Source organism: Ambystoma mexicanum, chromosome 2q, assembly GCF_040938575.1.
Source record: "Ambystoma mexicanum isolate Mex_15411 chromosome 2q, UKY_AmexF1_1, whole genome shotgun sequence".
Classification (NCBI taxonomy): domain Eukaryota; kingdom Metazoa; phylum Chordata; class Amphibia; order Caudata; family Ambystomatidae; genus Ambystoma; species Ambystoma mexicanum.
Genome location: NC_090924.1, coordinates 1,300,977,522 through 1,300,991,288, shown reverse-complemented (window position 1 = coordinate 1,300,991,288; position 13,767 = coordinate 1,300,977,522). Strand labels below are relative to the sequence as shown.

General features: G+C 44.7%; 1 protein-coding gene across 6 annotated transcripts in view; it reads left to right on the top strand.

Annotated features, from left to right (window-relative positions):
* The window catches only part of LOC138570116 (collagen alpha-4(VI) chain-like), a 559,183-nt gene that overhangs the window by 361,597 nt on the left and 183,819 nt on the right, over window positions 1–13,767 (top strand). For all 6 annotated transcript variants that reach the window (XM_069648741.1, XM_069648737.1, XM_069648740.1 and 3 more), the window contains 5 exons: window positions 854–925; window positions 3,046–3,072; window positions 5,902–5,946; window positions 6,063–6,116; window positions 9,497–9,559. In XM_069648741.1, the coding sequence (XP_069504842.1) occupies window positions 854–925; window positions 3,046–3,072; window positions 5,902–5,946; window positions 6,063–6,116; window positions 9,497–9,559 (261 nt within the window). The remainder of the gene's footprint in view (window positions 1–853; window positions 926–3,045; window positions 3,073–5,901; window positions 5,947–6,062; window positions 6,117–9,496; window positions 9,560–13,767) is intronic.

Genomic DNA, 13,767 nt, shown 5'->3' with positions numbered 1-13,767 from the left:
TTTCCCAGGTTACCCAATGAGCTCACGCAATCTTGCGGGATGGGTTCTGCGAAAATGAACCCTTGTTTCTGTAAATGAGGGTCACAAGAACAAAACCCCCATTCAGTCACAGCCACTGGGGAACTGACAGACAGCAGCTGTTGGGCGACCGTCCTTACACTATTTGGCCTTCAACCACTGTTGCATTTTGTAGGATGCCCTGATGTCTAGTTCCCAATGGGTTCATTACTTTCTCTTTGAGGCTGCTCTCGGAGGGGTTGGTCTGGGTCAGGATGAGGTTTAACATTGTCTGATGGGGGGATGTCGGCTATATGAGGGGAATCGTTGTCCCGTCTTCCCATCATGCCTACTATTTCCCATCCTGAGTAGATCGGACCTTCTTAATGATCCACTCTCAAAAGTGTGCCCCCTCCGATCCCCAGGCCTTTCAGAAATGATGCTGGTCAGGCCGGAAGAAGGTTGCATGTCTGTCTCTTGTGCTAGTTCAGTTTCTAATGTTCCTATGATGTGAAGTATTCCATCACTTACACTGCAAAATGCAATAGGGATATATTAGAAAGGTTTTTCTGAGAATTTGATGAAAAGTATCTTTCACACTGGTGCTTGATGCAAATATATCTTAAGACTGGGGGAGTATAGAATGTCACTGCTGGGTGAATCTTGTTGAAACTTACAATTGAACCCCATAGTAAAACTCTTTCTGTCGAATGTGTCCAACATCTGTTAGGCGGGATCGGCAGTAGCCTCGAGTTTAATGTGATCAACAAAGCAGTATACGCCATATAAATGAAATATGTATTGATAATGTAACTGTAACATCAGTAATGTGTTCTATCGATCTCTTGATTCATAGGGAGAGAGAGGCCAAAGAGGACTCAACGGCACACGTGGTGAAGATGGTTGCCCTGGTATCAGGGGTCAAAAGGTACGCTGAACTGCCCAAAGCATCCAATCTGCGGTCAATCGCTTTAGTAAATATAGGCTTCTCTGGGGATTCTCTGAATATCTGAACTCGGGTTTGAGACCATAGTTACGTGGGAAGCACTGTTACAGGAATACTTTTATTTGTTATGGTTGGTCTTTAGAATTACTAATAACCAAGCATAACGCAAATAATCGGTATTGTACGTTTTGATGGTATCTAAATGGTTGCACATACAAAAAGGTCTAAAAATGCTACCACCAAAGGTTCGAACACCAAAAGTTTGAATCTTTGATGGTAGCATTGCAGGTAAGTAAAAAAACAAAAAGACAGCGGGGGCTGCGGGGGTGTCCCCCGCAACACCCCGCTCAGTATACTTCACAGTATAGTGAGCAGGGGTTGAGGGGGAAACCCCTGCAGCCCCCGTAAAAGAAAAAATAAAAGAAAAGAACCCTGCGGCGCCGGTCCCAATCATGGAAGTGAAAGGGAACTGGCGCTGCAGGGACTCAGCGTGAAGAAAAAGTTAAGTGGGGTTTGTTTATGTTGGGGGGGGGTGGGTGGGGGTGTGTTGAGGGTGTGGGTGGTGTGTCATGGGTGTATTGTGGGTGTGGGTGGGGGTGTGGGTATGTACGTGTGGTCGCATGAGAAAGGTGTGAACTTTTGGTGGTTTGCACCTTTCTCATGCGAACTTTCCAGCCACGGGCAAATCAGTCGCGGTCGGATCACGTAGATCCAAATAATCGATATCATTCAATTAACCATTAAATGTTGCAACGGGCTACACATCATTAGAGGGCTTTAATATTGTCAGTATCCTTAAATGAAATTAAAATAATCAAGAGAATAGAACTGATTAACTGTGGGTATATGTGTTATCAGAAAGAGGGGGGCGAATATATGACTAAACCCAACTTCTGAACCAGCACCGTCAGTCCAACACAGAAGGGGCCGGCAAGCGGATTCAGCGAAAAGAGCGAATCCGGTGTCAAATTGGTAAATACAAGTTTGAAAGAATAAAGTTTGGAATAAAACGTTTGGAAACTGAAAATATTAAAACCAAAACTTTGATAAAGTCCGAAAATAATTATGCAACCAATAAAGCAATATGGAGGAAGAGTTGAGGTTAATGCAGGCGGAAGTAGAGGGGTGTCAAGGAAACCTTTTAAAATGAGCTGAATGACGGCTGAACAGGTGCACTGTAATACATGGATCATGTTTTTATGGTGGGAAATGTGAATTTGAAGGTAGGCGGGAGGGTGAGAGGGTGGGACATGGGAATGTCAAGTCGTTAGCAGAAGAAAAGGTCATTTAATCATAACATTACAAAATAATTCCACGGTTACATAGTCTAACTTGAAGACCTAGCAATGCAAATCATACAAAAAAGTATACTTTTAGGCTTTCATTTTCAAAGATTAATTTTACACCCATGATCGAAAAATCTACAAACGTTTTCCTCTTTTTTGGACACATGATAGCATGTTTTTAACTCATAGGGGGTCATGTTTAACTGGCGCAGCAGTGATCCAAGGCCTACAGGCAAGGCATTATGGGCCTTTTTGACAGAGGTGTTTTATAGTGGCAAAACCCCATCGGAAAACGTTCTATTAATCAGGGCCTGTGTGCTTGCAGCTTGCGGCTTTACCACATTCATTAGTACACGCTGCCGGAAACACACCATTTCCAGGTGCTGTTAACTTTTTGCCAAAACGGAGAATAGAAGTAAACAGTAAAGGCGATTTCACCTTATTTTACTCTTTTCTTGCAAAAGTTGAAATTTGAAAGTGAGAATTGTAGATGAACAACTAAGTGCAAACGTTGGTGGTCCCCTGCGTGCAATTTGCCTATCTATTTAACTGACACTGATAGTGTCCTGGATCCGGCATTAATGTTCAGTTCCAGGCAGGCACTATAAGGCGATAACACACAAAAAACACATACACAGTGGAAGGAGTTCTGGACTAAAATCCCAGTTTTGCATATGGCCTGTAGGAGGCGCTATCAGTGTGTGCAGATATCGTTGTCTCCATAATATGCCCAAAACAGGGGGGTTATCAAGACGTCTTATGACTGTCAGTGTGCATCTTTGCTAAACATGACTTGTTTTTCTCATTTTATTTTAGGGTGTCCGAGGATTCAGAGGAGACACGGTGAGCATTGCTTTGTGCATGGTTCGATTCACGGTGAAGTCCAATGTGTCCTCTTTACATCGGCTTTGTGTGCTTCGTTTGTTTCTTGAAATGCATTTTGGGCCCCCAATGTGTGATGCCATCCTAAAGCAGATAAGAGTATCCGCTCAGCACACTGCCTTTTAACAACAGCTGTGTCTGGTTGTAGATTTAAAGGCAACCTCAGTCATTTGAGCTTCATGGAGACACCAGACATGGTTGTGAATGATGCAGCCTTGTAATTGTAATTGGTTATTTATAACACGCTTAATGCCCAGAGGTTTCTAAGCGTGGCCCTGGGATCGAGGCTATGTTGCTCTGCGTCGTCTTGCTTCCAAAGCGAGTACGTTGCCCCTGATATCCTCCCTTTGGTTCTTAAGCCTGGGGAGGCATTCAATGTATGGCCTACATGCTTAACCAATAGTCTTTTCTTGCCAAGATGGAGATTGCACCTTTGCGCTGAGGATGACAACAAAAATCGACTGGTAAATTTGCGTTGTGGTAATCAACAACAGAAGATGTGCAAGCAAATGCCCTTTCTACGCTAAACACGTGCATAGCTGGGGAAGTTTATCAGCCTCTCCTTTCCCTAGACCGGCCAGCAATTCCTCTCTGGCAATAAGATCCACGCTTTTAGTGGCTGAAGTGGGCGTGATTTCTGCCACATCCAATCGGATGAAAGGGTTTTCTGAGGAAGGTGGAGCCTGCGGGTCTTCAGCCATCATGTTCCTCCTTGGTGTGTACCCATCAGACCGAGCCCAGCCACCACCACTCCTAAAGTCTGCAATCCTTTCTGAGGGAGATTGGTCAATCATCATGTGATGTGGTGTTAGGCACGTGCATCTGGCCATACCTAACACGGCATCACTCTTTACACGTGCTTGGATCACCACTGTATAGGCATATGTTCATTGTGGTGATGGTTAATGGCGGCCACCACAGGAAAAGATGGCTACTGCTGCTGCAGTGGAGCCTCACGGACTCTGCCTGGTAGCTGCACATGAAAAAGAGTGGGGAGATTACGCAGGGATCTGCGCTTCTCCGCATCACGAATTTGTGATGCAGAGGAAGACGGTAGCGTGTTCACCACACAAGCCAGGAAATGCTGGATCGGATCGCCCATCTTTTAATGCTGCCCACGAGGTGAGACTGGGCTAGGATGGGTTAAAGAAAGAGAGAGGTTGTCTTGGTTTTTCCACCACATCCGAGTCATTTTGCATCCTGAGAACAGTGAAGGGCTTAGCGTCTACAGTGCCCCTATCTGTTGACTTCTGATGTAGGCAGGTACCCTTTCCCTGGCACTCAAAGGGCGTTGAGCCATGAGCAAACTAGAAAGCTGGGCAAAAGAATCCCACACAGATGCATTACACAGGGAAATGCTGCGTTCCCAATGCAGATGTGGCAGTACCCTGAGAACTGCTCACTGTGTGGTTTGAAGACTACGGGCCTCATTAAGACCATGGTAGCAATGGTAAAAATATGGACTATTTCAAATGCCTCCTATTTGTAAAATATCACCTGATTATGAGCTGCACTCATATGGTATATTTGCAGCATGGGGCACATAGGGGCGGATGCATGGGGTGAATAACCTATATCTACCACACATGCCCCAGCCTACAGATATCCAACTGGAAATCCCAAACCATCATTATTTTTATTTTTTGAAATAAGCAATACTTGAAATACCATATTTTACCATTACCAACATACTTAGGCCTAAAAATACAACTCCTCATTTGACCAGTTCTACGCATTACTCGACGAAGAAGACGGATATTTTGTTTTTCCTACGGTCGCCTCAAGCTGCTCGTCTCAATCATTGGGTATGAATCCCCGCCTCAGAGCACAGGTGTTTTCTTGGCCACTCGTGGGTTAATGTGTGTCCCAGAAATCATGAGATCTGACATTTTGTACCCCTTGGATCTTGAGTTATCTATTCTCGAGTGAAGGAGACATGTCCCGCCCTTTTACCAGGCGCTCATGGGAAGCACTTGGGGCAGTCGAGACTCCCATGCAGGGTGGTGCAAGAAACACTCACATCCCAGGTGAGGTTTTTTTATGTTGCTGTCCTATTAAAATAAGGCATTGGAGAGACCAACAGTTCCGGCTTTGCTAAATGCAACTCCTTCTGCCACTCTGGCTTCCTCCTATCAGGCGCCTGGAAGAGGGGCTGGAAGACGGCTTGCATCGGCAAAAGAGAGGAGCCTAGCATTTGTGAACTCCCCCACGCTACCTTTCCCCTAGCCTCACCCCTCTCCCCAGTGACTTCCGGTATTCTCTGTCGGTTGCATAACACTTCCTACATAGCTGTAATAATATCCTTGCCTCCCTCTTTTTTTGTGGTAAAGTGGCACCCATTAGCCTACACAAATGACGGTTCAATGTCCACCTATGAACCAAACCTTTATAGTGTCACTAGGCTCTGGTTAGGCACTGCTCAAGAGCCAAATTGATGATCTCTCTGATGCTCAATCTATGAGCCATAGCTATGCAAAGTAAGGCTGCCTGCAGAGTTCTCCCACCACAACGGCTCAATTACTTTGCCTCACTAGGTGGTGCTAAAGTGGCACCGATGAGCCAACATTAAAATCGAATCCTGCTGACTGGCATAGTACGCACCTGTCTACATTGCCCACTTGGTTGGAAAGGCCATGCTCCTTATTAAATAGTCCACTCTTTTTCTTGCTAGTCCATCTGATTTGTACTATAATATGTTTCTGGTTCAGTAGCCAAGTGTGTTTACAGGTTGAACAGCAGAATCATTTAACTATTTCACTAATTGTATGTTGATCTTTACTATACCTACAGGGGGAAGACGGCCACAATGGCCTGGATGGCGTGAATGGAGAGCAGGTACTTGATCATTTGTCTAAAGTAAATTCGAAACCAACATTTTTAGTTAACGCATCAAGTGTATAACGCATTGAAAAACTCTAACACAAGACTTATTTCCTATTTTCTGGGTGCAGGGTGACCGCGGATCTCCTGGCACTTCCGGGGAGCCTGGCAGCAGCGGAAGTCAGGTGAGACTGGTACTAAGGGTCGCTCGGTAACAATATCTTTGGATGGGTATGCTATGACCAGCAATACCACATGGCCGTAATAATGGATGATTGCCAAATCGCAGACTGAAAGCGCACGAGATGTAAACATTATACAAGTGTCGTGGTTTATTGTTTATTTTTTCATGAATTAATTACCATTTAGGAATCAGGTTTATTGTGCCCCTATGATACAAGTGTGGTATGTGAGCACTATTAGCCAAATAGCATCTCTTCCTTAGCCTACCAGATTTCAGAGTGGGTAGCGGAGAAGCTACCACCAGACAAGTTGGCAGTGGCTGCCGTGGAGTCCGATCTCAGCCATCCCTTTATGTTCTTCAACCTTTAACCTGACATCTGAAACTACCTCCCTATGTAGAGGTGTGCAGAAGTAACAGGTGGTTGGTGGTAGCACACATCAAGAATGTTCTGACCAATGGAAAGAAGTTATCTCCTGGCACCACCAAAGTGGCATGTCGGCTACATGTGCACCACTGGATGAGCCAATAGACCCACATGGCATTGCCTGGTAGAAGACCTTGAAGCAATCCGACTGATGCCTCTGGGCTGCCCCTGGTGGGCCAACAATAAAACAAGGTGGGAGTTCCACCTGCTGGCTTATTACGGTGTTGAGAGAGGGCTCCGTGAAACGCTGACTCCTCCACTCCTCTACTCTTCGCCCTCTACAGCTTATCCAGAACAGGACTGCGAGATCTGTCCTTGGCCTCAAACCCAGGGATCGTATCTCTCCAGCCCTGAAATCTCTCCACCAGCTCACTGTGGCTGAGAGGATCAAGTTCAAGACCCACTGCATCACCCACAGGACTTTCCGGAGCTGGGGACCACACAACATCCAACTGTCTCTTAATAAGCATTTTCCTTCTCGAGCCCTCCGCTCATCCACCTTCAACTCTCTGAGAGTCAGACGCTTCTCTAGGCAGAGAGTGGAGGGGTAGATCTCTGTCTTCGGCTTGGGCCTCCATCTGGAACAGCCTTGCTGGCTCTCACACTTCAGCAGGACCACCTAATGTTCCGGAAGCAACTCAAGACCTTCCTTTTCGCTTTCCCTCTCCCTCTCTGCTGATGTCCCTGTTCTGCTGCACACTCTGGTTACCTGGCCACCCACTGAACTTATGGGATCAGGCTCCTGCACGACCGGTTGCCCTTGCATTGCCTTTGGGCCTTCCATCCACCTAAGGGACTGTATCTGTGACCCTACAGTCCCGTGATTCTCTGCACTTACGAGCCACTGCCCAGGTGCCCTGATGGTCCTGCCCATTTTAGTTTCTTCTTTTTAGGAGGCAAGGAACTTGAAGAATGCACATTTCTTAGTGGCACAGAGTATTCCTTGGGACTTGCCTTCTTTGTGCATACAAGCACACACAACTGCTATAGAGCAGTCGTAAGACTGTTTCATTGCTAGAATTCCATAGAGCATCTAAAAAACAGAGAGAGTAACTCTTCCAAAATACTGCATAGGATTTGTAATGATGCTGACATGGGTGCACACACCACCTTAGAAATGACCCCCTGCATTCTCAATAATATTTCTGTAAGGTGCTGACCACCTATTAATCCTAGAAGCAATCTCTAAGCAAACCCCAAAGAAAATCCTAATTGCCAGGATGAAATGGTTTAGGGGATCATTACCCTATCGCACTCTTTCAGTCTGTTTGAAACATATCTCTGCACTCTACGTAAATTAAAGAACAAGCAATGTGATGAATCCCATCTAATTTTCATATTAAAACATTCATCATAAGGGTAACTTATTTATATGATTTTTGTTTTATATTGAACCTTGCATGTTAAATAATGCAAAATACAATGCAATATTTAAAAACACAATAATCACAAATTCCACTACTAAACTTCATAATAGTTGATAATACTTAAAATACCTTTGCACAATATCTCAATAAAGCTGAGCGATTCAGTTTCTAAAGAGAATGAGCTATGTTAAAATGTTTAAAAATATTGAACTCGTAAATGTGACGGGCCCTGGCATTCTCCACATACATTCCCTAGGGTTTCCACAATGTCTAATTGTCTACACTATTGACATGTATGTTCCTGACATGCTACACAGTGTTTAGCTTCTAGAATCTCTCATGATAACAGCAGGTTTAAACGATAAAACATCTATGTTTTTATGGTGTGCCATGCAGGAAATAGTTTTACAGATTGTAGGATCGTCATAGGTTTAAGAATTCATATTTTACAGGATTCGGATGGGTAGGTTTGGAGTTGAAGGTAAATCTCCCTGGTGTTGTGGCCGGCTACACAACCGCCAGACCACATCCCTATTTCCAGTGAGCCCTGCATGCTAGGCCCTTCTGGAGATGTGTCCCCCAGAATTGGACACCTTAATCGTCCTGATATGTTATGTATAGAATTGGATCTTTTATAACACAACATAACACAGCATTTAACAATTGCATGCCTTTTGAAGCTTTCGGTCCTATCAGAGAGTAGGAGGGGAGGTCAGCTGGGTAGAGTCAAACAAGGTTGCTGATGCTGGTGAAAGGGGTTACATACATGTCTTTAGACCGAAGTAATTTATAAAGAATGCACATATATTGAATATTTTATATTGGAAAATGTTATAGTGAACGCACTTTTATCCCATCCAGACCATTTATACATTTTTTTAACCCTTTATCCCACCTTAAATGCATTCACTATAAAATGTTTCAATATAAAATATGCAATATAAGTTCCTTCTATATAAAAGATTTGATATAAACACTGAATACCAGTGAAAGGCAGAATATGGTCTATGTATTAAGACGCGTGTGGTGATATGTGTTGCAGCGTGACATGTCAAGGCGGTGGGGTTGTTTCATGCTTCGCTCGGGGCCTATACCTACAGGCCCCGGGGCAGTACCTGAGTCGGTATTGAATATCGAAGCCAATACAGATTTCAGGTAAGGGGAATGTAGGTCCGTAAATGAATCCATTGGTGTGTCATGGCCATTCAGGTGACCATACAGGTTGCCCCATTCGACTGTTTATGCCCTCCCATTGCCTTCCAGCATTTCATTTGGGCAGGATATTTCTACGTAACACCCCTTTGTTAGACTTGTGTCATTTACACTTCCTACCACTTCACCCTCCACTTCCATGAACAATACCGAAAGAATATGTTCTCGGTGAACTAAAAACCTGTGTAGGACATTTGAACGTTTATTTTAGCTGCGTATAACCCATAGCGTCCTCATCTTCTAAGTGCACACGTCACTCTTGACTGTCCATTGTTTATGAAGGAAGTTCTGTTGAAATGTGATGTTTTATATAAAAATCTAATGAGATCAAATCTTGACTCTTTTTACATTTTTTGTTGTGTGCTTTTGTCACTTCAGGGACGGAAAGGACCCCGTGGACAGCCCGGCGAGCGTGGAGACCTTGGTCTAAGAGGAGATTCTGTGAGTTTTAGCTGCTATATTCATTTGATTTTGTTCAATGGTAAATTAACTGTTTTTTTTCTGATACAGTTGAGTTATGTTCTTGGTTGCAAGAGGCAGGCCTGGACTGACCCACCTGGAAACCGGGAGTTTCCCCGGTAGGCCTCGGCACATAGGGCCTCTTTTCTTTGGGGAAGGATACATAGATGAAAATGATGAATGTGTGGCCTGGCAGCTGCCCGTGCATAATACATTTACTGAGGTGACTGTTTCTCTGTTAGACTGAGTCATTGTTCGTTTGTGTAGATAAGTTTGTTGTTCTTGTGACTGGGCATGCAGGGGGAGGAGGAACATGACAGCCAGATTCAGCCTGGGTGTGGTTAGCAACTTTATTCTGCCAGCGGATTTGGGGCTCGCACCTGCGCATTGTGGAGGGCATCGTAGGAAATGCACGTACCCTGGAGCGCTCTCATACACATGTGCAGTGCAGGTGCGGGCTCTGCTCCGGGGACGAGCTGCATTTAAGTGCAGCAAAGCGACCTGCGAGGTTCACTGTGGGGCTGAGTCAAGCACGCATTCCAAGCTTATCCATGGAGACGGAAGGATACCTCTGGCAGCCCTCCGCTATCCTGCCCTGACACTGCCAGTCCCCTGTTGCTGCACGCTGCAGTGCCCCCTTCGCCAATCCCGGCCTGCTGCAGCTACCGCCTGTCTACAGGGTCACTCTCTCTGTCGGATTATGAAACAACACAATCGTGGGCTTGGGAAACCCGCAATCTCATAGGTAATTGAAGTGTGTCACTTAAATCTGCACTGTTGGATTTATATTGGGAGAGTATGCATGCATTGATGGGGGGCGGCGGCACATCTTGAATGGCTGTCAGTCTGCCATGATCACTCCACTCCGTGGTATGGGTTTGGATTTATTGTGAGAATGTTTAAATGAATGGGTGTCTCATGGCTGGCCGTCGACGGCTGACGACACTGACCGACTGTGCTAGACTGCAGTGTCACTGGACTGAGTGGTATGTATGGGTTTGGAGGCACCGTTATATTACCAAGTGCCTGAGCGATGGTAAATGCTAGGAGGGGGTCAACACAGGCAATTTTAATGTATATAAACTTCTCCCTGTGGGCGGAAGCTATATGACAGATTTGAAGTCACAAGACTATTCCTAAATTGGCACGTAGGTATCAGCTGAACTGGCAGAGCTGTATGCTTTTATGGCACTGTGGCACTGACAGGTGGATCTAAAATGGATTTTTTTTTAAACCCCAGCTCTGCATCATTCTAAATTGTGCCTTTATATTAAGCTCCTAAAAACAACTAGCATGCAGTACCAGACGGTCCGTACACTGCTAATGCACACATAAAAGCAAACACACACCCTCGCTTGTGAAGCAACACTGCATGGATTCAGGTTGCCTTGGCTGCCACCTCCACGAGCTTACTATGTCCTGCTGTGTTGAGTGACTGTGCCAGGGATTGGAGTGGGCCAGGCATGGAGGGGCTGATACTATTCTCTCCCATAGTGCCTAATGGGAAATTGTATACTCTGAAGACAACATGGCACTGAAACTAAGCAAATGGAAAATGCAACCCAAACGAAGAAAAGCACACACATAAAGGGAACATTTCATGAATGACATGTATCCTTTTCAATTCCTGCTCCTCCGGTCTCATTTTGTACATTGTCTATTTCCCTGTTATGTGGACTGGTATGGCAAAATCTAAGGTGGGTTACTGTGATTGAACTATCTCTTGCGTATTGAGCGCACTGCAGTCCGTTCCTGTTTATCTGTCCTCATTCTGCTCAGCTTTGTTCCATGGATAAGTAGTACAGAAGCAGAGAGATATTTATCTTAATTAGCGGGATCTCAGTCGGTATGGCAGTGTGTACTTGCTCTCCGCAACAGCCGGATCTAATTTTAGACGATAGAAGGAGCCCTGTCAATCAATTTGCTGCTTCTAGATAGTTGTTTAAGGTGTTGGGTGTTAGAAGTCTTGTAGTGGACGGCTGTTTCTTGCATTTTTCAGGATCTTTGGGTTTGCATGTGTGTGTGTGTGCGTGCTGTAGGGAGGGAGACTGGGAGTTGAGTTGCACTCTTCAGTGTATGACTTGTAGCCAAAGGTATGATGTTTGTCTCCAATCTCTGTGTTTGTTGGTTAGGTGGTGGCTGCTATTTGAGGCTAACTTTAAGGTACTTTAATAAAAAATACAAAATAAGGTTATATCCTGTGTGTCTATGTGGTTGATTTTTCAAGGTAATGCTATGAGATAACGTTATGCTTGGAGATAGCTGCTGTTCCAAGACTGTGTGCCTATGGTTAGTTACTCAGCTGATGGCTGTTTAGGTGGCTCGGTTAGTAGCATAAGTGCATAGACTGCTAATTTAAATGCCTATATGTGTGCTTTACGTATTGCAATTGCTGGTTATTGTGTGTGTAACTTGTAGGGGCTGCTTTATTTGGACCTGCAGTTGTGCACCATTGTGTGTTGCGTATAGTTATTTATTGCAGTCACTTTTGTTTGTTTTCAATGCATTATCACAGATTTGCATTTATCTTAGGGTTGCTTCTGCTTGTATGTACTTGTGCTTTCGGGTTAATTACTGTTGAATCCTCTTTGTATGCCATTGTTGTAGCGGGATTCAGTCATGGCTTGTGTATTCTATGAAGTAGGGTGTTGTTGCTGCCCATGTTTGTAACATGGCTTTTGTTTATGAGGTTGGCTTTTGAGAGTGACATACTGGCATTTGCCCTTTGGCCGAATGAGGTAACACCAACACATATTCAATCAGTACTGATCATGTGTGTTAATAGGAATTGCAGATCCATAGGCTGCACCCTGCTCCACCTTCTGACAAGCAATACAGCAAAGCGGCATTAGCAGGGCTCCTCTAAACTCTTCCCAGCGGCCCTGTTCACTGTGGGCCTGGTGGTACTGGACGGGAAAGCAGTGTTTGGTGCAGGCAGCTGAGGCTTTTAAAAGTCCATTTGCAAAGGGGCTGTATCAGATAATGGACCCATATTGGTGGGATGTTTCAGAAATATACCTCTGTGGCCTTTGCAATGCAAATCAAGGTTACAATGTCATGAGTACTTTACAGCTGGGAGGGGGGACTTGGATGCATTTGCAGGCTGTAGACATTGGAGACATCTGGGAGCACTGGATCCAAATGTGTTCTTTGATATGTTTCTTACTGTTCTTCAGACTGATATTACACTCGTGGGTTGTCCCACTATCATTGAAGATCTGCTTTGAGAGATCATGAACTTATTTAAAACATTCCTTTTTAATGCATATATATTTAGAAAATGCTTAAAATACACTAACATTGGTTAATTGTATTCAACTTTTCCTTTGGGGGGAATCTCCTAATCCCCTTATATAAGGGTTAGGATCACATGCTCTGCTCTCCCAATTGGAGAAATATGGGGCTGCTTTGACAACATTTTCCAGGGCCACTTTTGGTTCCCAGTCCACCCCTGGCAAGGGAGAGATCAGTTACATATTTGTATATGTCCCCATTGCTAGACATTGGGCCAATATAAAGCAGTAGTTTATTGGTGCAGGAGGGGGAAACCATGTTCACGTTCTTTGAATGTGGGAGTGATTACAGCCCGGGCATCATCAATGATCCTCCCAGCCAAATCTCCCAGTTCCATGTGTGGCACTTGAGCCAGTCCTGGTTTTTGCTTCCAATTGCATGCTACAACTTGTGGTTTTGTTTTCTCATTGCAAGTTTGGGCCTACAAGTCCCAGCATGCAGTGTAAAAAAAGCAGGTCTGGCTCGAAGAGTCCGCATGGAACTGGGAAACTTGGCAGCTATGAATGACAGCTGCATATGGACTGATTCAGGTACAGACAGAGGGCCAATATTTAATGTGAATGCCTACTGGTAGAATTAGAGCATTGTCAGAACATCTGGCCTGATGTTCCTAAACATGAATATCTGTTATTGTATGCAGTGCTTCATGCTGGATTCCTTCCACATCTAAAAATATGAATTGCTGTTATTATTGCTCAATTTAATGGCACTGAATTTCTGGGCCACGGAAGGGTGTGGGGTAAAGGGTTCATGAGGCCCTGCTGGGATTGGAACCTGTGTCCACAGGTCACACACATGTTTTTGTTTCAAGTGCTTATCTTAATTATCTACTGTGCGTTACCGGCTAAAATTAGGTTAAGGTAGGCGGAGCCAAATTCATTTGGTGGAATCAAACA